This window comes from Cheilinus undulatus, linkage group 11, assembly GCF_018320785.1.
Source record: "Cheilinus undulatus linkage group 11, ASM1832078v1, whole genome shotgun sequence".
NCBI lineage: Eukaryota > Metazoa > Chordata > Actinopteri > Labriformes > Labridae > Cheilinus > Cheilinus undulatus.
The window spans coordinates 38,994,360-39,016,604 of record NC_054875.1 but is presented as its reverse complement, the minus strand read 5'-3'; the positions used below and the strand labels follow the sequence as shown (position 1 = coordinate 39,016,604).

General features: G+C 39.6%; 1 protein-coding gene across 1 annotated transcript in view; it reads left to right on the top strand.

Moving 5' to 3' along the window:
- Window positions 1-7,625, top strand: part of nol4la (nucleolar protein 4-like a) — a 47,131-nt gene extending 39,506 nt beyond the window's left edge. The window contains exons 6-11 of the mRNA XM_041800004.1: window positions 2,774-3,066; window positions 3,235-3,420; window positions 3,883-4,071; window positions 4,165-4,284; window positions 4,429-4,618; window positions 7,408-7,625. Of these exons, the coding sequence (XP_041655938.1) occupies window positions 2,774-3,066; window positions 3,235-3,420; window positions 3,883-4,071; window positions 4,165-4,284; window positions 4,429-4,618; window positions 7,408-7,625 (1,196 nt within the window). The remainder of the gene's footprint in view (window positions 1-2,773; window positions 3,067-3,234; window positions 3,421-3,882; window positions 4,072-4,164; window positions 4,285-4,428; window positions 4,619-7,407) is intronic.
- Window positions 7,626-22,245: the final 14,620 nt, after the last annotated feature.

The following is a 22,245-nucleotide window of genomic DNA, read 5'->3' as shown; positions in this document are numbered from 1 at the left end:
TCTCTGTTTTTTACTTACATGTTTTTTTAATCATTTTCTAGAGGATATGCTTGTTTGTATTAAATGGGCCAGAAATAACCAAATTTGGATGTTTATGACAAAGACATCTCTTCTTTCTGCATAAATTGGAATTTTATCAACAATGCACCAAGAAATCTCAAATGCCTTTCATTCTTGACAGTCTGCTGTACAAAGTCTAGATGATTTTTATCAGCTCAGGGCCAGTAAAGGTCTTCAAAAGTCTTACATGTGATTGGCAAAAGTGTGTAGGAACCCTGAATAAAGGAAAAAAGGCATTGGCCACCAAGTCAGTTTAACAAAAGCAAAACTGTATGGCAAATATTCAGTTAAATCTGGGCAATCAAAGCTAGTTTGGCTCATTTTATGAAAGCTGCAGAGTTAACCATTCAGTGGAAACAGCTCAAACTGCAAAATTCCAACACACTATTTGTTTAGCAAAAAACAGGTCTTTTTAATTCCATAATAATTTTAAAAAATCAATATTTTGTGTTAAATTATTAGTTTCCTTAGTAAGTAACCATGTACTCAGTCAGTCAGGAAGCCCTTAGTTCACACCAAATGTTGTCATATCTGTTTAATTGTTGAGGTTTGTTGACACTTTTTCTCGTTTATTTATGGCTGAGTTTAGGGACGAGTGTTACTAATTACCTCAGGCTATAAATGCTGTAGTGAGAGGAAAAGTTAGACTTGCTTCATACTCGTCCTTGCACACATAGATAAAAATAAACAAACAGAAACAGTAAAATCAGCTCACAAACTTGGTTATAAAATGCACACAACACACATTGATTTAACTTTTGATAGCTTCTTCATTATAACAGTGAATTTGATGTTGGACTATCTTTTGTAATGTGATGTGTCCTCTTTGTTTTATAAAATAGTATACTGCTGCTGTGGTGATTCATGTGCACCATCCTGATTCAATAAATTCAATAAATATATAAATAAAGAAGTGGCCCTTCCCCCCTCAGCCCCCCTCTTCCTCATTGCTCCCTCTCTTTGCTATTAAAACTCCTCTGATTCTCCCTCTGTCCTAACTTTCATCCATCCTGACAGCTGACCCGAATACTCATCATGAGACGCAAAGTTCCGCCTCCCCCAATGCTCACATACACCCCCTCTGTAGCAGTAAACAAACAGACGTTAATGCTTATTTATTTTTTTAATTCAACCTATCTTTAGCCGGGTTTGTCTCATTAAGAGAAGTCCAACAACAACATAAAAAACTCACACAGTACACAAAGAAATAATATATCATATAAATTAAATTGATTGTGTAATTCAGAGTCAAAACTTTACATGAAGGGTTTTTAAACATTCAGGGTAATGAAGAGTTTGCAGTTTAAAATCAGAAAAATCAGAAAGTCTAAGAACCTGATTTATAATTCACCTTAGATTATTGGGACATTAAATTCCTCACTGACCAGTGAATTAAAGTTGTCATTTTTGTCCTACAAGATTAAAAAATAAAAAAGAGACTTAGCCTGGAGTTAGACGTGGGTGAGGCTGCAGTGCATACTGTCGATCTCAGAACAGAAGTGACGTAATTTGCTGGTACAGTTTATTTCCACTTTCAGATTTTTTTTTTCAAGTTTATTATTATTTATAAGCAAAGACTGGCAGTTACAGTCACAAAATAACCAGATGCAAACATTACAGACTGAGAAACATTTCATACATAAAAGGGAAAAATGTCAGGGGTCTAATCCAGGATCAAATAATGCATAGATCCATTTTAAAAGTAGTTACATGGACGGTGGCTTGCTTTAGCTTTGTTAGCTAATTTAGCTAACAGCTTTGTAGCTCTATTATCTTTAGCTAAGCTAGCTTTAGCAACATGAGCTTTAAAAAACATACCTAAACCTAACTTAGCTATGCAGATAAAGTAGCTGCTTTTGAGCTTAGCTTTAGCTCTGTTAGCTACATAGTTCTGTTATCTACATAGCTATGTTTATTATGTAGCTCTGTTAGCTAACATCAATCCATTAGCTACATAACTATGTTAGCAATGTTTGCTACATAGCTCTGTTACCAATGGTTTTAGCAGCATGAGCCTTGGCAAACGTAGATACATAGCTTACGTAGCTAGCTTAGCTTTAGCACCGTGGCTAATGCAGCTAATACAGCTACGAAAGCTTTGCTTGCTATGTTAAAATGTTTACATGGAGGACAAGCTTTTATCTTGTAAGCAGACTGTTTGGTCAGATATATTAAACATTTTGTTATTGTGTGTTCAGGAAAGGTTTTTGACGTTTAAGTTTTGGTATCCTAACTGTTACCCTAACCGTAAATGGAGGTTTAATCAGACTTTATTTTCATATAGAGTTCTCAGGTGACGGGTTGTGAGAGTGGCTGAACGGGCTGTAGCCAGACTGTCTTGGGGAGTTTTGTCCTGAAAGAAACTTGACTGTTTGAATGTTTCTCTTTCTCTGTGGATTTAAAGTTTGACTGAAGGGCTTCAGTTTTTGCAGAGCTTTGGTAGTGTTGATGATAAGTAGAGATTTAGTAAAACCTTATTTCCTTAAGTATCAAAAAATTGAAAAGTAATATATGATATGTACTTAATGATACAAACATCATTCAAACAAAACTGTTTTCAGTTTTTAAAAAATGATATTCTGAGAATCATGATAAATCAAACCATCTGTTGTGAAACTTATCTTATGCTGAACTGGGTCTATCGTTCCATCCTCTATCCTTACAACTCATCTCTGTATCTTCATCTTCCTCCACCTCCTCCTCCTCCTCACAGACGACGACTCCTCGGAGAGCGGCAGTGCCAACGGGCTGCCGGCCCTGACCTCCCCGGAGGTGCTGGCTGTGGGTGGGAACCCCCCAGATGGTGGGGCCCCTTACGGGGAGGTGACAGAGAACGGGCTAAGCGCTCCCCTGGACTTCAGCACCACCTCACCCTCGTCCTCCTCAGAGGATCAGCAGCCAGTCAATCTGAGCGACAGACTGATGCCTGCAGGGAGCTCGCCGACAAACTCTTACCCTGCCGAAGGCAACCGGAAGTACCCAGTCAAAGCAGAGTACGCCAACAAGGTAAGAAAAAAGACTTGATCTGATAAGTCATGAGTCTTAGCACCTTTAATCCACCTTTCTTATGTGTGTACACAAAGTCTTTCTCAATGATTAGTTCAGAAATGGAGCTTTTTTTTTTGGTCTGTGTACTCTCTAATGAAAGTGTTCTGTGTATTTCTGTGTTTCTAGTCTCCTCCGTACAGCTCAGGAAGCTATGACTCTGTGAAAACTGAACTGAGCATGAGCGCAGAGGACTTGACCTCTGGTCGGGCACAGATAATTGATGATGACGATGACGATCATGACGATCACGATGACAGCGACAAGATCAATGATGCTGAGGGGATGGACCCGGAGAGACTCAAAGCCTTCAATGTAAGGCACACTGAAGCAGTATTGCTGAATTCATATCTGAAAAGAGCACAGTCCACTCTCACTGTAGAGTTATTATGCACATATATTGTTTTTAAATCCTCATATTGAAAGCCAGTAGAGGCCCATACTCAGTCATTACTCTGTGCAGTATACATGTTTCTGATTTGAATGGAAATGAGTAAAACAGTCGAATAGGAGTGAAAAAGCAAACAGTAGAAATATTGTCCTGAATATGAGCAATGACTCCATTTCCAATCTCCTGTTTCCATCTCCTCCCCCTCCCTCTTTATCCCCTCTCCTTCCACTCTACCTCTAATGCTCCCCCATCCCCTGCCTCCCTTTCCCTCTCTTTTGTTTTCGCCTCTCACACCCCTCTCTCCCTCTATCTCCACTCCACACCCCCACTCCATTTTTCTGCTCTACATCCCCTCTCTCCCCTCCCCCTCTGCCTGTCTCTGTCAGATGTTTGTGCGTCTGTTCGTGGATGAGAATCTGGACCGCATGGTGCCCATCTCAAAACAGCCCAAGGAGAAGATCCAGGCCATCATCGAGTCCTGTAGCCGCCAGTTCCCAGAGTTCCAGGAGCGCTCACGCAAGCGTATCCGCACCTACCTCAAATCCTGCCGCCGCATGAAAAAAGGCGGCATTGAGGTACAGAGTGACCTGTTCCACATTCAAACAATAACATAAAAAGAAGTGATTCATGTGTATAATGTTCAAAAATATCCCTGACCCCCTCATCAGATTCGACCCACACCTCCTCACCTCACCTCCGCCATGGCTGAGAACATCCTCGCTGCCGCCTGTGAGAGCGAAACCAGAAACGCCGCCAAGAGAATGCGTCTTGATGTCTACCCAGCGACGGTAAATGATTTGGCAGATGATGTTTTGGAATTTGCCCGGCAGGGATTCAGGAATAAGCTTAGCATGCTACGCATCATTAACGCCAAACTGCACAACATAAACTGGAATATTCCGCCCAAACTGAAAACATTTAATTTGTCACAGGACGAGCCCGCTTCTGTTGACAAGCCCAACTCAAGGGACCCAGCCTCTGTGGCTCCGTCAGGGTTCTCCATCTCCAGCACAGCTTTCGCCCAAGACCAGCTCTACACCAACGGAGGCCTCAACTACAACATTAGGGGATACGGGACAGTGGGCAGCAACCAGCCGAGCTCTGGTGCTGCACAAACCAACGGTGAGGAGCTTTTAACAAAAATGATGTGGCTTTAATGCTCCTTTGAGGAGTTTATGTTAAGTTTTCTGTATGTTACGCCCCCTATGGGCAAAGCGGTACATCTCATGTATTCGCTGCTCTACTCCTGGTCAGGTCCAAGTCAAACAAAATTGTTCTGCTATATTGGAAAGGGTCCCCACGATTCAAATTCAGTGAAAGATTCAATCCACACATCCATCAAGAGTCAAAAGCTACTTTCACACTGCCTCTCTTTTCTGTGTCTGTTACGCCTTCGTTCCACAACGCTGTTCTGTATGAAAGTGACCAATCCGCAATGGGGCAAGAGGGTCTGGCTGCAGCCCTCGAGCAAACCTCTACGCTGGGTCGTTCGGCTGGAGACCTCTACGGTGGGGTGAAACCTCTTCGCTGGGGCGTGACATACATTGCCCAAGCCTATGCTGGGGCGTGCAGCATGTTAGCTGTTGTTAGCATGACTACACCACTGTGCTTATGACACATTAGCATAGCCCCGTACGCTGGGCATATTTGGGCGTGCAGCAGCACACCCCGACCCCTACGCTGGGGCAAAGCTGGATGGGAGCATATACTTTTCATCAGCAATAGTTCCTTCCCAGATGTGTAAGCTTTAGGCACTAATGCAACCCCAAACCATCAGAGATGCAGGTTTTTGATGACAAGCTGCTTGGTCCTCTTTAGTCTGCAGGGCACAGCATCTGTGGTTTTTAAAAAATAATTTCAAATTTTGATTCGTCTGACAACAGAACAGTTTTCCATTTTGCCTCAGTCCATTTCAAATAAGCTTTGGTGCAGAAAAGAAAGGGTGTTTCTGGATCATGGTCACATATGGTTTGCCTCTTTGCTTGATTCAGCCTCAACTTGCATTATTTGGCCAGTGATTTCTAGAAGTGTCCCTGAGCCCATGTAGTGATTTTCAGTACAGTCATGCCTGTTTTTAATGCAGTACTGCCTGAAGCCAAAGATCACAAGCACCCAAAATTGACCTTTGGCCTTGCACACAGAGATTTCTCCAGATTCTCTGAATCTATTGATTATATTATGTACTGTAGATGGTGGAATAATCAACATCTTTGCAATTTTATTTTTTTCTGAATTTTTTTCCCTTATTTTAAACCACAGTTTTCTTTTCTGTCCATCTTTACTTTGGAGAGACTGCCTCTCTGAATTGCTCCTTTCATACCCAGTCATGTTACTGACCTGTTGCCAATTAACCTATAGTGTGAAATGCTCCTCCAGCTATTTTTCATTACTACCTCTTACTTTCCCAGCCTTTTGTTGCCCCATTCCTATTTTTAAGGTGTTACTGCCATCAAATTCAACATGAGCTAAGATTTTTCATGATATGGTAAAATGTCTCATTTTCATCATCTTATCCATGTTCTCTTGTGAGTAAAATACGGGTTTATGAGATTTACAAACCATTGCATTCTGTTTTAAGTTTTTAGGGATTGAGGTTGTACAAAGAATGTTAACTTTTTGATGCATAACCCATCTTTGCTCTAGCCTAGAAAAGCTCTGAAAGTACGTAACTTCAGGTAAGTAGCGCAACATTTCACAATGAAAGCACCCAGGGCATTTAGGCTGGTTATTTAACAAGCTCTTAGTACAGGGGATGTTATGCTCTCACTTGGAGAACTTATGTATTTTAATAGAAGTTAAAGGTGTCCATAATTGCTTTCAAGCAGGTGTCTGCATTAAAAACTCATTTGAAAAAAAAATAACTTGAATTAGTAACAGTTACCTGACAATCCCTGCTCTGGTTATTAGATTGCACAGAATAACTGCTGAGCACAGAGCAGTAGTTTGTGACATAGCCGGAGGTGGCTAGTTCAGCAAAATACTCTCAAGTTTGACAGGATTGGATTTTGCAGCCAACACTAAACTATATATGCAAGAGTGAAATCCTGTCAGCTTCTTTTAAAACTGAAGAAATAAAGGTTATCTATCAGCGACAGCCATCTTTGTTGTTTGCAAGAAAACCTTTAAATATTTTAACATGCCTCACATAGGATTAATGGCTGTGACTGGCCTGATAGGTATCCAGACTTCATGGGGAAAAGAGTCTTTGAAGATATAAACACCTGCCTGTTTGCAAGGCTCTCAACTGCCATAAGCAAGTCAACATTTATTTCAGAAATAAAATATCCTAAAATTTATGAGATAAGTCCAGACACTAAGGGTTGAGTTTTATCATTTTCAAACCATCCTGAATGCCTGAACATGGATTATTTATGCCAAAGTCTTTTGGCCTAAAGGCCCCCTTTCTGAAGTACTCCCTTCCATGAGCATCGGTTTTTTGGGGAGTACTAGAAGCACTTCTGTTATTTCTTTTTTAAGACAGATTTGTGCCTAAATTGGTGCAGATATTGATGTTTTCATGATGATGTATCCTACCAACATCTAAGCCTGCCCCCAGACATGACTGGGCCCCTCAAAGAAGCAAGAAATTTGCCCTCTATGGGTATCATTTTATCAAGGTGTGCACTCTGGAGTAGTTGTGCCAATTAGCACAAGCCTCCTGGCTAATGTTATCCTCCTGGGCCTGGATGAGCTTTTGGAGCTGACTGAGTAAAAAGTTTGTTGAAGGTCCTAGCATGGCTACACACAGTCTGACATCAATGGCTTTACAGTTTGGTTCAGTGGGTTTGCACATGTAAACTGTTGCTTCAAAGTTAGAAGCACAGCGTTGTCCAGAGTGTCTTGGTATGATGAAGCATTAGGATTGTTCTTGTTCCTGTAATGTTCATATATTTTCTCCCATGTATCCACAGGTCCCACAGATCTGAGTATGAAGTCCGTCGTCCCGAACTCCTCCTCCTCCAGCTCCAACAGTCACGGTCAGGGAGGCGGCGGCGGTGGAGCTTCGGCTCAGCTCAGCCCCCCGGAAGTCACAGCAGTGAGGCAGCTCATCGCCGGGTACCGAGAGTCGGCCGCCTTCCTGCTACGCTCTGCAGACGAGCTGGAAAACCTGATCCTGCAGCAGAACTGAGCCTAAAGCCTGTTAGTCATCTCTCCGTCACACATTTTTGGGGCAGACTTTCATTCAAAGACACAAAAAGTAGACGAGTGATACTGCAGTGAACAGTGGGTCCTGTAGGTATGATACCTTTACTTATTCCCACATGTTTATGTATTCAGACGGGCCAGAGCGCGTCACAGGATGTTTCTTTATGCATTTGGTTCACTTTGACCTTAGTGCCCTGTTATCTGTAGCCATTCATCCACCATTCAGCTCATCTTACCACCTCAACCTCCATTCGTCTCAGGAAGTGATGTGAAAAATGATCTGCATCGATGGGCAGAGAAGTTTCAGAGGCGTTAGCTGTGAGTAGAACCAAATTTGGCTCAGTTGTGCAGATTTTTGATAAATTTTAGCCGTGATTTAGAGTTATTCTTTGTTTCTACTTGAACAGAAATGTAAAATATGCTGTACAGTAGCACAATCTGATTGGGTCTTTCTTTCCAAATTAACTTCTGCTTCATGAAAACTTTGGAGCATTGTTTTCTGACAGTGCATCGATGAATCGCTGCTAAATCTTCTGACCTGTTAACCTCAACTGCTACAAGTAAAAATGTAGAGACAGAAAAAGAACAACAGGACAACATGACAGTTTTCATCTGTAAATTCTGACAAAAATCAATTATTTTGGTTAAATCTTTACCTCAGTCCTGCTCTTAAGGAGTACTTTCCAAATTCTCTGGCATGTGGCGACAAAGAGACAAAGGCCAAGTTTACACAATAATGATCCAACAAAAATGGAATTGTTTTCCTTTTTGAGTTTCCAGAAATGTTCTATTCTGACGAAAACAACTGCCATGCACATAGATCAACAAAAAAGCTAGAAAGTGTAGTAGTATACAAACCAGCCTAGTAGCTCACAGCGTAGCAATGACGTGTCATCACACAAGCAAGTGACACATGCAGTGTACGAGATGCACAGCCTCACAAAATCAGCAAAATAGAGAAATGGCATGCAATTTACTCACTTTGCAACTTAGTTTGACTTGTGCAGACCAAGGATTTGCAATGAGAGAAGTTCAATATCACAATTGCTTGTGATGGGCTGCTCTCAACATTCTACTGCCCAAAAATGCTTTGCTTGCTCAGTTCTTTTCTTAGATATCAGCTGTAAACATTATTTTTTCCGTGGACAAATTTAGCCACTACACCCTTGAGTATCCTGTGTATTTGTTCATATAGCACTGCATGTCCTGCTTACATGCATAGCTGATGGAGAGGGCAAGATGTTTATTGGGCTGAAGTTTCTGTGTTTTTATAATGAAATTTTTTGCTTTGAACAAATATTTGTTGGCTTTGCAAGCCTTTAGGCACAAGATTTCCCTCCCTTATTTTCCATTTATTTACTTGCAACATCCAAAAAACAGCTTTTGGTGATTTAAATAATTGAATTGCAGGCAACACTATCAGCTGGCCTGATTCCAGGTGCAACTGTCCCTAGCAAAGTTCTGAAACAGTCTTGATGTGTTGAACTGAGGATTGTCCAGAGTAAAGGCTGACGGATATTGGTTGTTAGGGCCAGTACGTTAATTAGTTGTTTAAGAGACCGATAACTGGTATTTGGAACCAATATGCTTTTATTATAACATAAAAAATGTTCTTAATTTGGCAAAAGTAAAATTGTATGATCAAAATTAAAGGAAAATAAACAGTTTAGCCAAAGCGCTGTCATGAGAAACAGCACAGAAAAACAAAATAGTAGCAGGAAATCGGGAAGTGATTCCATATGTTTACTGTGCCAGTGGCACCCATGCTTAAGTGTTCATTGGGTGATACTCGTGTAATATGTCGACAGTCAGTCTGTGTTGTATGCAGAGCATTTGGTCAGAATATGGAGAGTTAAAACAGAGTCAGAAAGGAAGACGCAATTTTCGAAGTAATGTAACTTTGGATTTATTGAGTTTAGTGGTTATCCGTGAAATAAAGCGTAGCTACTGTTAATCGGCTAAATTCCAAATTTCGGCCTAAATAATTGTCCAGGCCAATGATGGTTAGACCCCTAGTCCAGAGGAATGGCTGTATTGCGTACAATGTGTGTACCAGTGTTTGTGCCACTGCAGGAGCAACGGTCAACCCACCTCTTCCAAAGCTAAGGAAGTGTACCGTGCCTGAGCAAAGGCAGGGAGCACTCACATTGGTCAAACAAACTGGGACTGAAAAACTAAATAGCAAAATGAATTTCATGAAAGTGTTAACTAGGAGTGAGCAGTACAAACTGAACTACGGCTTTATTGTGGTAGTGCAGCTACCTGTGCATGACTTTTGACTGGAACCGTAAAGTGCATGTGTGCAAGTCTCCATTTTCACAGAGAGCTCTGCATTACCGTCTTATATGACAACTCAAATAGTTGTTTTTTCTGTTTGCATTCTGGAACCCCTTTTCAACATGTTCTTTTTTTCTGGCACCAAAAACAATCCAGAAGGTTGGATGAAACCATTGTGTGAACATATCCATAGACTCTTTATCCTACATGACTATTTCAGTTCATCTAATAGGAATATTACCTTCACAGGCTTTTATCATGACTAAAAAAGTGAAAGAAAGGAAGATTTTAAGAAGCATGGGTATGTAAATTGAGGTCAGACATCTGTCAGGGAAAGAAAAGGATTTTAATATATTGTTTAGACTCTTGGTTTTTAGAACCAATGCTACTGGAAAAGTGGAGAAAGGTGCAATATCAAAGATAATCAGTTTAGAAGTTCTTACTAAGATGGCTTTGTCTCACTCTCTGAACAATTTGAGACAACCAAAGGGGAGTCGTTTACAAGAATCTCCTCACAAGTTGTTAAAAAAGAACGATATCCCATGCAGCATTGTAGCCGATTTCAATGTTGTTTGTCATGATCTTCACTTATAACCTCATAACTGAGGCACTTTCATGTATTTGGGATCTGTAGAAGACAAATGAGACCTGGCAGGAAAAAGGAGACTTAATGTTGCACGTCTGAGTCATTTAGTGAAGTTTTGTGAGTGTTTTTAGGTTGAAACGGGCACATTGAGCTCACGTGCATCGAATACAGACAGTCAAACAAGGGCAGCGGTATCATCCTGACATACACTTGGCTTTACTAGATGCAGTGAGTGTATGTAGGCTGCTCGGCTCAAATCACCCAGCCGTCTGTTTCATCGTCTCTTACCTCAACACCCTCTCTTTCATCTCCACTCATCGATATCACGTCTGAAAAACACACTGTTCGAAAAGAAGCAAGAGACAATCTTTGAAAAAGATGTAATCACATCACAGTTTACTCTCCCAGCTTTCTGCTCTGGTGTGTGTGAGCGTGTTATTATGTGTGTGTGTGTGTGTTAATGTGTGTGCGTGGTCTGAGGGCACAAACAGAGCACTGGAAGCAGATCTAGAGCACAGTCTCACAACAGACACTTTTAACGGTGAGTCACTCCTCAGCACTAAAACAGAGTCGTGTAAGTGTGTGGTTTCTGTGTGTTTCTTCTTTTTCTGGTGATGTAAGTGTTATTGACAGTGTGTCGATTTTTTTCTCCCGTCTGTGTAAAAGTGGAGTGACCCAGTTTGTACAACATCAACCTGTGAAGATTTTATGAATTCAGTCGGCTGATACATTCCAGACACGGACGATGACTCTTCAAGCAGCCCAAAAAGAGGCTCGCACCTTATCGATCTGTCCAAGTTTAGAGAGATATATTTCTGTATTTATCACAAATCTATCAAAGTTATCTGGTATTTATTATCAGTCAGCGTCATTGACACCTTTCTCAACACAAACAGACTGCTCTAGAGTCAGACTGGCTACACATGAGATGATTTTGCCCCGTAATGATCCGAGGGGTGTGACCTGATTTGAGGCTTGTCTCAACTGATTATTTGTCCAAATAACGCTCAAGTACGTGATTTTAAGGCTGTTGTTCAACTCCTCCTGATTGAGTCAGAGCACCTGGATGTTGTGTACTTCTACAGCTCACAAACTTAAACACAACTATGCCTTCTGCCCAGACAGTATTTCACCTTTGTTCTTTTACTTTCTTCACTTTTCACTGCAAAACTGAACGCACGCCAGGACCTCCTAACCTTACCTGACACGCCAGATGACTGCTTCATATATCCATTTCACATTTATCTGAGAAATCTCTTATATATAGTGTTTGGGAAGGACAGGACTCTTCAAAAAAATTCTCAGAACCTGATTGGACAAACATTGTTTGTCATATTCATTACGGGCCAATCACAGCAGCAAGACAAAATGAGGTCATAGGCATGCCCACCTCCAGTAGTAACCTGAGCTCGACAGTATGGAGTTGTTGTGAACCGTGGAGCTTGTTGGTGGATAGAAAGAGCAAAAGAAAAAATCTTTGCCAAAAGAAGCATTCTGTGTGACTCTATGCTCCTTTTTTTAAAAAGAGATATGGTTCTGATTAAACTACCACTACACTGTAGATACACCTGAGCTGGCAAGATGGATCTGCCCAATGACAGACATGGAATCTGGCCAATCTATCTGCGTTGCAAGGTTACAGATTGGCCAGATTGCATGTCTGTCATCAGGTGAGTCCATCTTGCAAAGCTACAAGCTAGACACTTGTTCCTGGTCAGAGAATGACCACTTTATTTGAGGAGAAAAAGGAAAGCTGGAGCTACAGGTGAGTTCAAAGCTGATGTCAGATTATATGTTCTCAGCATGAGTATAGCCTGACCCAACAGTCATAGTGATTTGGGACGTCCCCCCTTAAAATCTGTTGTTTCAAGTCTGAGATACCTCATGACCTCCAAACAGAAAAGCCTGGCATGTTTGGTTTTTGTCCTTCCTTCTACAGTTTGTTCTATGACACCAGTAACGCTGACCAGTAAGAGCACTGACTGCTCCTTATGCACAGCTGTCACAGATGTAAACAAACCTAATGGTAAAGTGAAAACAGAGTGATGAAGTTGCACTGAGATGTGATAAAGAGACAGAGGTAAATTTTGTTGAATTCTGACAGCAGTATCCCTGCTCTTTATGATGTTTCATAGCTAAGCTATTACGACCGAGAAAGCCTTCCCAAACACCATGTATGGGCCCTGCTGGATATGAAATATATCCCATGCCACTGATGTGTGGAAAAGTCTATCTGGTGTCAGATTAAAGACATCAACCTTACAGCATTAGTCGTCCTCCATGTTTGTTTCTTTCTGATGTCACATTTGCTCATGCAAGTTTCTGTGAGATCTCATGTCTGTGGAATCTCCACTGTGAAGTGGTCATTTCAAACAGCAGGTGTGTGGCCTTGCAGTCTGGCTGAATCACCCAGCATAGTGCATTCAGAGGTATTCCACATTTTTAAAATCAGTTAAGATCTAAAAATCCTCGAGTGTGTAGCCAGCCTAAAACAGACTCATTTTTTACGTTTTATTACCCATGACACATTGAGCTGCATTGCATTTACATTTTGATGATCTATTGCAAGTTTGGAAGCACTTTATAGCTCAGGATTACGGAAACCTAACACAGAGATTGGAGTGTGTCTTTACCTCATTTGGATTATCAGATTCAGTTGAAACGATTATGACGGGACGGTTAAAGAAGCAGCTCTCTGTCTGCTTTAATGGCGACGATTAAAAAAAAAAAAAAAAAAAAAGCAGCTCCTGTTTGGAGCTCATCAGTTTGAACTCATCAGTTTGTAAAGTCTGAGGTGTTTCATGAAGCAGCGGAAAGCATTAAACGAATCAGGACTGATCTGTTTCATAAAGTCGGCTACGAGCTCAAATGGCGGTGAAGACAACAGGCGTTTTAAGATGAAACTGGAATGTTTGCACAGAGAGGAGAACAAAACATCATAATAAAAATTTACAAATCACTGTAATAAAGGCAGTAAAAGAGGCTTTTGGGTGCAGGGAAATGTGTAATGTGGGAGATGTTTATAGTGATGAATTTACAAGTTTATCATCTAAATTGTCAGCTCCCATCAGATTCACAAAGCTTTATAGGGGTTTTCATCTCAGTATTAAGAGGTCTAATACTTGACTGATTTGGTGTTGTCATGCTTCTCTTTAAAAGTTGCTCATTTTAGTTTCTTTGTGCTTTCTTTTCAGTACCTAACAGCAGATATTTAATAAGAAACTACTGCTATCAGACATGATCGACCAGGGGTATCAAAACATTTTCACACCTCACCCTTGGTTTATTAAAGTTAGGAAAACCAGTCCAGTGTAGGTAATATGCTCAGAAACTGAATATGCTTATAGAAAAAAAATGCATAAATAACCCATTTCCACTAATTGCCAGGAAAAAAGCCAATAATTGATACAGATTTTAGGGTGGCCAATCAGATTTCGGGGGCCCTGCCGTTCCTGGCCACCACTGGATCCGCCTGTGGTCAAGATGGACCATCAGTTCTTACATTCAGACTGGTTCAGTTTGTTACGGCACGGTACAGGTTTACTTGTGTTTTCCGTTATCAAAAATTGGAAAGTTTTCCAAATCAACGATTTGTACCATCCTACTTTTTTGGCACCCCTCTGTCCCTAAACCATAGTGCTATACCCACAATAGACTCAGCAGTTCTCTGATTGGTTGAAAGAATCATCATTCTCGCAGTAATAAACATAAACCCGGCATTTTTAAGTTTCCATGGATTTTAAAAGAAGAATATCAACAAGACAGTATTTTTAATCAGTGATGTCAGTCTGTAATACCACCCCGTAGACGACCTTGGAGGTGCATAGCCTTGCCATCTGGCTTACAGCACCCGCCCTCCAATTGGGGGTACAGTCTGTGGAAAACACAAACTGTTTTTGGGTTCACCGTACCAAACCATGCTCCATCAAACTGACCACATGGTGGAAACGCAGCTATGGCGGAGCAAATGAGCACCACTCATGCTAATTGTTGCCGTGATCCTTTCGCCTTTATTCATCAAGGCTTAATTAAGTTATTATTTTGCTGTCAATGTTTACATTGTTGCATCATCATTTTAATTTAGTCAAGAAAATAAGCACATTAGTGAAATCTTCTGTTTGTTTACACAGTGAGCACAACAGCACCATCTAGTGTTGAAATTAAGACGTACAATCCAGTCAAGCACAACTTCATACTGTAGTGTAGGCCATATGTCATTTTATTCTTAGAATTTGCTGCGGGCCAGTTATAAATTGGCCACTGGCCACAGTTGGCCCCTGGGCCATAGTTTTGACACTCCTGTGACAGACAGTTTGGATGCTATAGGAATAAATAGTTTTCTCAGAAGTTGCTGAAATGAAATTTAAATGATCAGCTGTTTGTTTCAATTCAGTTCCAATCAACTTGATCATTCCTGCCAGGGGCAGCTGGTTTATAGCAGCATGCACATAAAAGACATGCACTCACTGATCACTTTATTAGGTACACCTGTTCGAGTGCTTAATTTACACAAGTATTTAATCAGCCAATCACATACGATATGATGCGATTCAGAACAAATCTTCTGATCAAAACTATTTCTGATTCACATCATATTTAGTATTTGCCACAAAGAGGTTCTTATTTCAGGCCTTCTCCAGTCTGCTGTGCACTTTGAAGCTGCTAATTATTTATTTATTTTGTTAATCCTTTTTTTTTTTTTTTTACATTAAAAAGCTCATTAAAATATGTCGGGGATATTGCACCTTTTAGCTTATATTTGTAGCGTTTGTATTGGCTGAAATATGGAAAATGGAAATATGCAGCAGAAAACCTTGAACAGAAATATTTTGTGCTTTAATTGCAAAATGGATTAATATAAATAACGTGTGTGAGCTTAAGCATAATAATCAAGTATTTGCCAAAAAGTTGAACTTAAACAGATGATGGATCCTGTTGTTTTTATTGTCTGTTTAAAGTTTAATGTGCTCATAATGCCCAAAAATGTCAATACTTGGACTTTTTTTAAAAATCATTTTTGAATCTGAAATGAGTTTTTGTGATTCTGATGTAAATTCGTGTTTCCAGCACCTCTAGCAGACATGGTCAACATGATGAAATTGAGCGTCAAAACTGGTGAAAAAGGCAATCTAAGTGACTTGAATATGTCAGACTTGGTCATATCAAACAAAATCTCAGTCCCAGTGAAAATTCAAGTAAAGAAGGCAAATGATGAACGTGATGGCAGGTAGAATCATTAAAACTGCTGCATATGAACACCTTAAGGTTAAAAAAAGACATGATCTCAGTCTTTATAGCGCAGCGGTTGAGAAACCTCTGAAAGAGACGCCATGTTTTAGTCAGAAACTGATCATACCATGGAAGTGAAGCCTCAATACTTGCTGAATCAGAGCAATTCTGGTCTAAAGAGTCTAAAATCTACTCCTTTATGAAACAGATCCTGACTCACTGATGCTTCTTAATCCTGTTTGATGAAACGCCTCTTCGGACTCAAACAGACCTAATCATAGATGTACGTGTGACCCGAGTCCTCACACATGTCTTCCTTTGTTCCTCCACTTCACGTCTAACTCAGTGATTGGATCCTGTCCTCTCGTTTAGCTTGCAGATTTGTAAAACTTGTCTTAAGTCGACGCTGAGCAACATTTTATAGCTGTTTGCTGGAGTAACTGTGATCAACGACGACCGCGTGTTGTCATGTTGTTGTTTTTGTTTTTTTCTTTCTAATGATGCCCAATGGATTTTTCTCTTTGTATTGACTGGACAATGTAATCTATTGGTGTTGATTAAAATGCCCTGGTAGCTTGTGGATTGCTAAAGTGGTCAGATAAATGTACTGTATAGCTGTACAAAGAGTGATAAAAGATGTTTGAAACTTTTCTTTTCTCTGTGGGGTACAGCACTGTTTAAAAAAATCAAAGTGGTTTTAGCCCTTGCCTGTTTTAACTTATCATTTGGTGGTGGTCTGTATTTCTTCTATTGTTATTTATATTATTTCGATTGTTGCCTCTCCTGCACTGATAAGAGACTGTAGCTCTGTGCAGGAGGTCGTACTGTAAACCCGTGTGAAGCTTTGTATTTCTCCCCTCTGGTTTTGGACTCAGTGAAAGTGTGATGTTTACATGTACAGTTTTTCAGAATTTTACGTTTTACTTGGGCAATTTTTTTCTCTCTCTCCTCAATCTGTGTACATTTGCCCAGATATTTTTTGTTGTTGTTTCACTGCATCGGACGTGGGTCAGAGTGTGCCGCGGTCGGCTCGGTGTTGTGGTGGCTTCCAAAACTTAATTGTAAGTTTTTAAAAAAATGGGAGCGTCACAACTTCTCAAAGTGGACCAGCGAAGATTTAGAAGGATCAAGACGACTTAATCAGCAGTTTTAGAAACTATTGTGGCCTAAATGGAGATTGGTGGAGTGTAGGTACATTTATTAGACATTAAGTGCTCAGAATCTTTGTCCTTAACCTGACTGGTACCGTGAAAAGGTACACTTTGACCTGTTGTAATATCTCCTCGGTATAACACAAAAGCCATTCCCCTCTCCTGGCCTTCTAAGGGGAACCCATAAACCTCAGGAAATACTGAATCTCCGAGTTTAGTTTTTATCCGCTGATTTCTTCTGAGATGAAACGAAAAACCATTAACATTTATATGAGATGTCTATTGTTTTGTACATTTATCATTGTGATTTAAAAGTGGAGCTTTTTTCCAGTACCTGTGACTTAATATTTTGATTTGACTTTTTTGGAGTGTTTATAGGTATGGATATTTATTATTCTATGTGAAACTACAAAAAGACAAAAGAAAAAGGTTGAACCTGTTTCATTTGTATGTTTCATGCAAAACTGTCCAGGTGAGATTCTCTCTGCCTCTTACATATCACTAATGAGGGACCTGTGTTTGTTTGGAAAATAGCGCTTTTTTCAGTGTTGCATCAACGCTATGACAAAAAAAAATCGACAAAAAACAAAACAACAACCGTGGTTTACCAACAGCAGAGTTGCAAAGCTCTCCTCTTCTCCTGAGATGTCAGTAATTGAATAAAATAGTGCGATGAGCTATCTAAATCTGATCTCTGGTGTCCTTTCCTTCTTTTCTTTTGTTTATGCAAACATTCACCTCTTTACACTCTGCATCAACATGTATTTCAGCTCAGCTTTCCTACAGCGTAGAAATCACTTCTGCTCCTAAGTTTTTTTTTTTTTTTTTTTTGTACAGTGCTTAACAAATTTATTAGACCACCTGTCATATTTGTCTCGGAGACCATCCAGCATCATGAAGTGCTTTAATGCGGACTCTTTCATTTTCAGTGAGCCCTCCACGTTTTACCATTTTGAACAGGAATGAGGAATTTCAAACTGAATTCACCCAAATTTGAGCCGGCTCACTGGGCTTCTCTGAGAAGTCAGAAATTAATCGAGCATAAACATTCAACCACTAAAACTCATTTTTCTGTTCAGGAATGCAAGTAAATAATTATAATTTGACATATTACTCAAGAAATAATAATGTGCTTTACTATTTTTTCAGTTTTTTTGTAAATCAGTAAATTTGAAAATTCATGGATAACAATAATAATTCTATTTTAGCATTAAAAATATCATTTGGGTTAAAGAGCTTCTACATATTGGTGTATTAACCATTGCAGAAACATAAAAAATGATTTTAGTAATTACCAATGCTGTTAATTTAGGGTAGCTGTGGCATAAACCTTACTTTGAGTGGTGGTCTAATAAATTTGTTAAGCACTGTATGTCCAGAATGTCTATTGAGACATTGGTAATTTGCTTGAAATGTTGAAAGAATTTCCTAGAAAACTTTCATGGAAATTTTGGGGAATTTTTTATTCATTTTGGAAAGTTAAGTTAGAAATTTAGGGGGGTGATTTGCTCTAATTTATTTATTTTTTTCTTATTATTTTTTAGTGAATTTTGGAAATTTATTTAGATGTTTGAAGTAAATTTTTAGAATTTTTTTAGATTTTTTTTTTAGGAATTTTAAAGTAAATTCTTGGAAAGCATTTGTATTTTGGGAGGATTTAATTTGAATTTATGGGGGAATTTGCTTCTAAATATTTGCACATTTAAGGTTTTTTGTATGAAATTTTGGTATATTTATTTCTACATTTTGAGAAATTTGTAGCAGGGGATTCCTTTGAAATTTTCATTGAAATTTTAGTGGTTTGTTGAGAAATATTAGGGGCAATATGCTTCGGAAATTTTCAGGAATTTTCATAGACATTAAAGGAAAATTTGATAATTCATAATTTTGGAAAAATTGATAAGAATTTTAGGGTTAAATTTACTTAGAATTTTGAAACATTTATTTACAAATTTTGGGGCATTTGATTGGAATTTGGGGTGGAGGAATTCTTTTGGGCATCTTGGACAATGTAATTGTAAATTTCAGATAAGCTGATGTGAAATTTTAGGGGTCATTTGTTCTGAATTTTCTTGAAAATTTTCAGAAATTTATTTGTAATTTTAAGGAATTTTGGGGGGGATGTTGAGGCTTTATGCTTAAGATTCACTGAGAGTTTTAGGGAATATTTGAAGGGATGTTTTTTTATGGGATATTTTACAACCAAAATGTTTAAGAATTGTAAGAGAAATCTTAGTTAATTTCTTTTTGGTTCATTTAAGGGAAATTTGTGTGGATTTAGGAAAGGAAATTCTCCAGGACATTCAATCTTTTAGTTAAAATTTTGTTGGTGCTTAACCTCATGGTCCATCATTTAAAGGAACAGGGCCTTCAGGAGATTTAAGGACATCATTTTTGGTCAGAACTAATTCCTGTTCAAAGAAAAGTCTGGGCTTTAAAACTTGACATGTGTCCGAATGATTCCAGATAAAATGGAGAAACTTAAACACATTCCAAACAAAAGCTCAGGCCTGAGGAGTTAAACAGTGAAGCTATGGTGAAGAGATGTACCATTATTCCCCAGCAGAGGGCAGCAGAGTAAAAGAAAAAGAATAAAGCCTGTCTGAGCTTAACCTTATCTGAGTGCTGCAATTTCATTGTTGAAATTTGGTTTTAAACAGACCAGAACGGCCGGACTCAGCCCTCTAGATGTTTTAGCTACTTTCAGTTCACTAGGATTTTTAGTTAGGCCATACCCTGGGCCGTCATATGTTGAAAATAACCTTTCCCAACTTGGGCGCTTTTTGCCTTTTGGGGCAAAACCCCCTTTTGTTTGAAAATTTCCTCTGTCAAAATAGTTATTAGAGAGTTTCCTGAAAAAAAGGGAAAGCAACAAAATAATACTCCAGTCCTGGCTGCCATTGAATTTTAAGTTATTATCTTAAAATCTCACAAAAATACTTTTCTGAAGCACTTCCTCTTCAGTATCACCTACTCGCTTACTGTGCTGAGAAAAAGTATTTGCCCCTCCTCAATTTGCATATTTGTCACACTTAAATGTTTCAGATCACCAAACAGAAGTTATCATTAGACAAAGGAACCTGAGTAACTACAAAATGCATTTTTAAGAGGAACACACCATGCTGCCATCTAAGGAATTCAAGAACACATGAGAACAAAGCCATTGACATCCATCAGTCTGGAACAGGTCATAAAGCAGTTTCTAAGGCTTTGGGACTGCAGTGAGTCATTATCCACAAATGTAGAAAATTTGGAACAGTGCTAGCTTTCTCAGGAGTGGCCGGCCTGCCAAAACTATCCCGAGAGTGCACCGACGACTCATCAGGGGCGTCACAAAAGAACCCAGAACAACATCTAGAGACCTGCAGGCCTCGCTTGACTCAGCTAAGGTCAGTGTTCATGATTCAACAATAAGAAAGAGAGTGGTAGTCGTCGGTTTTCTTCATTTCTTCAATCAGTTAAAGAAGACAAACAAGTGGTTCAGCAAATGTTTAATATCATACAGTTCGGAAATTATATGTGTCCACTAGAGGGCAGCATAGCCACAGAAGAGTGGTGAATATGGACAGGGCAGATGGTAGAATCCAATATGTTGGACACATAAACATTTTCACACAAACAGCGATGTGGTCTCATGATTTATGAGGACATCTAACTGATTTACACTAATTCTCAGGAGAATTACCCAGAAAGCTTCAATATGTCTTCACGAGGAGAAAAGTCGTATCTTTCAGCCCCCATAATGTGAGAAATTCACACAGAACAAACATAAAACCCCACACAGTCATTTGAGTTAATGAATCAATTTACTGAACAACAATAAAACTTTATTGGGTGTAAAGTTTAACTAGTTTACTGTCTTCCAGCTGTCCTAATTAGCATGTTGATAACACTCATTAGCATCAAAGACAAGCAGATGGGATTAACATGCTAAGGTGCGTTCTTCTGACCATCGTTTATAAACTGTATTTTTGATTAATTAGAGTAAATTATTCTGCAGAAATCATCATTTATATTTATAGAATAAAACTGTAAGGCTTTTTACCTTTATAGGTAATGTCTTCTCATGCTTGGTGTCAGTTTACTCAAAAAATCTTACAACAGGATTGTTTTTTTTTAACCCATTTAGACCTGATGAGATTCTAGTGTGCTTTACCGTTAAAATGTGATGCAATGTCAGCACACTTTGGATGAGCTTATTGTGTTTAAGATGCAAACTGCATCTTGATTAACTTAAAAGCAAGCCGGCAAAATTTTGCTTCCATACAGCAAAATTGATGGTGATGCTTTAAAGGTTGAGCAGTGATTGAGACGATGGTCGGAAACCTTCTCAAAGGGGGTGGCATAGAGTCCAAAGACAGTCATATTAGGACTTCCCACACTTTTTAACATGTGACCCCCAAAATAATAACACCAGAGACTGGTTTCCTCCGCCATCCTTGGAGATGGTTTAAGCAAACGATGTTGCGCAAAGCATTTTATAGAAATTTACATTTAAAGGTATTTCAACCAGATCTGTTGCTGAAGGTGTATAAAATCAAGACCCCAGCCATTCAGTCTCCATTTGGAAACATTAGTGAGACAAAATGCATTGTTCTGAAGAGCTCAAGTTTTAAGTGTGGACTTTGATGGATGGGACCTTTGCAAAAAGATGGTTGGTGAGATGTGATCCAGCATTTAGGAACAACAGCAACCCAGCTATGAACCGGAGGACCTTGTAAAATCACATGGTTCGTAAAAAAGTCCCAAACACTGCTGATTCCGTAGCTAAAGAGTTCTGAACTTCCACTGGCATTAATGTAAGCACAAAAACTGCCGCAGGATCTTAATGAAATGGATTTCCATGGTAGAGCAGCTGGATACAAGCCTCACATCACCAAGTACAATGCCACGCGTCAGATGGACTGGTGTGAAGCACACCGACACTGGACTGTGGAGCTACGGAAATGCGTTCTGCGGAGTCACGATTTCTGCTTTTCAGTTTACCAGTCAGATGGGTGCATTTCGGTTTGACGAATGCCAGGAGAACTTTACCTCCCCGACTGCATTGCGCCAACTGTGAAGTTTGGTGGAGGAGGGATAATGGTACGGGGCTGTTATTCAGGATTTGGGCTAGGCCCCTTATCTCCAGTGAAGGCCAATCTTAACTCTTCAGCATACCAAGACACTCTGGACAATGCCATACTTCCAAATGTGTGGCAACGGTTTGGGGAAGACCCTTTTCTATTCCAACATGACTGCACCCCAGCGCACAAAGCAGAGACTATAAAAGCATGATTTGATGAGTTCAGTGTGGAAGAACTTGACTAACACAGAGCTGCAAGCCGGACCTTCTCATCAAACATCAGTGCCTGACCTCA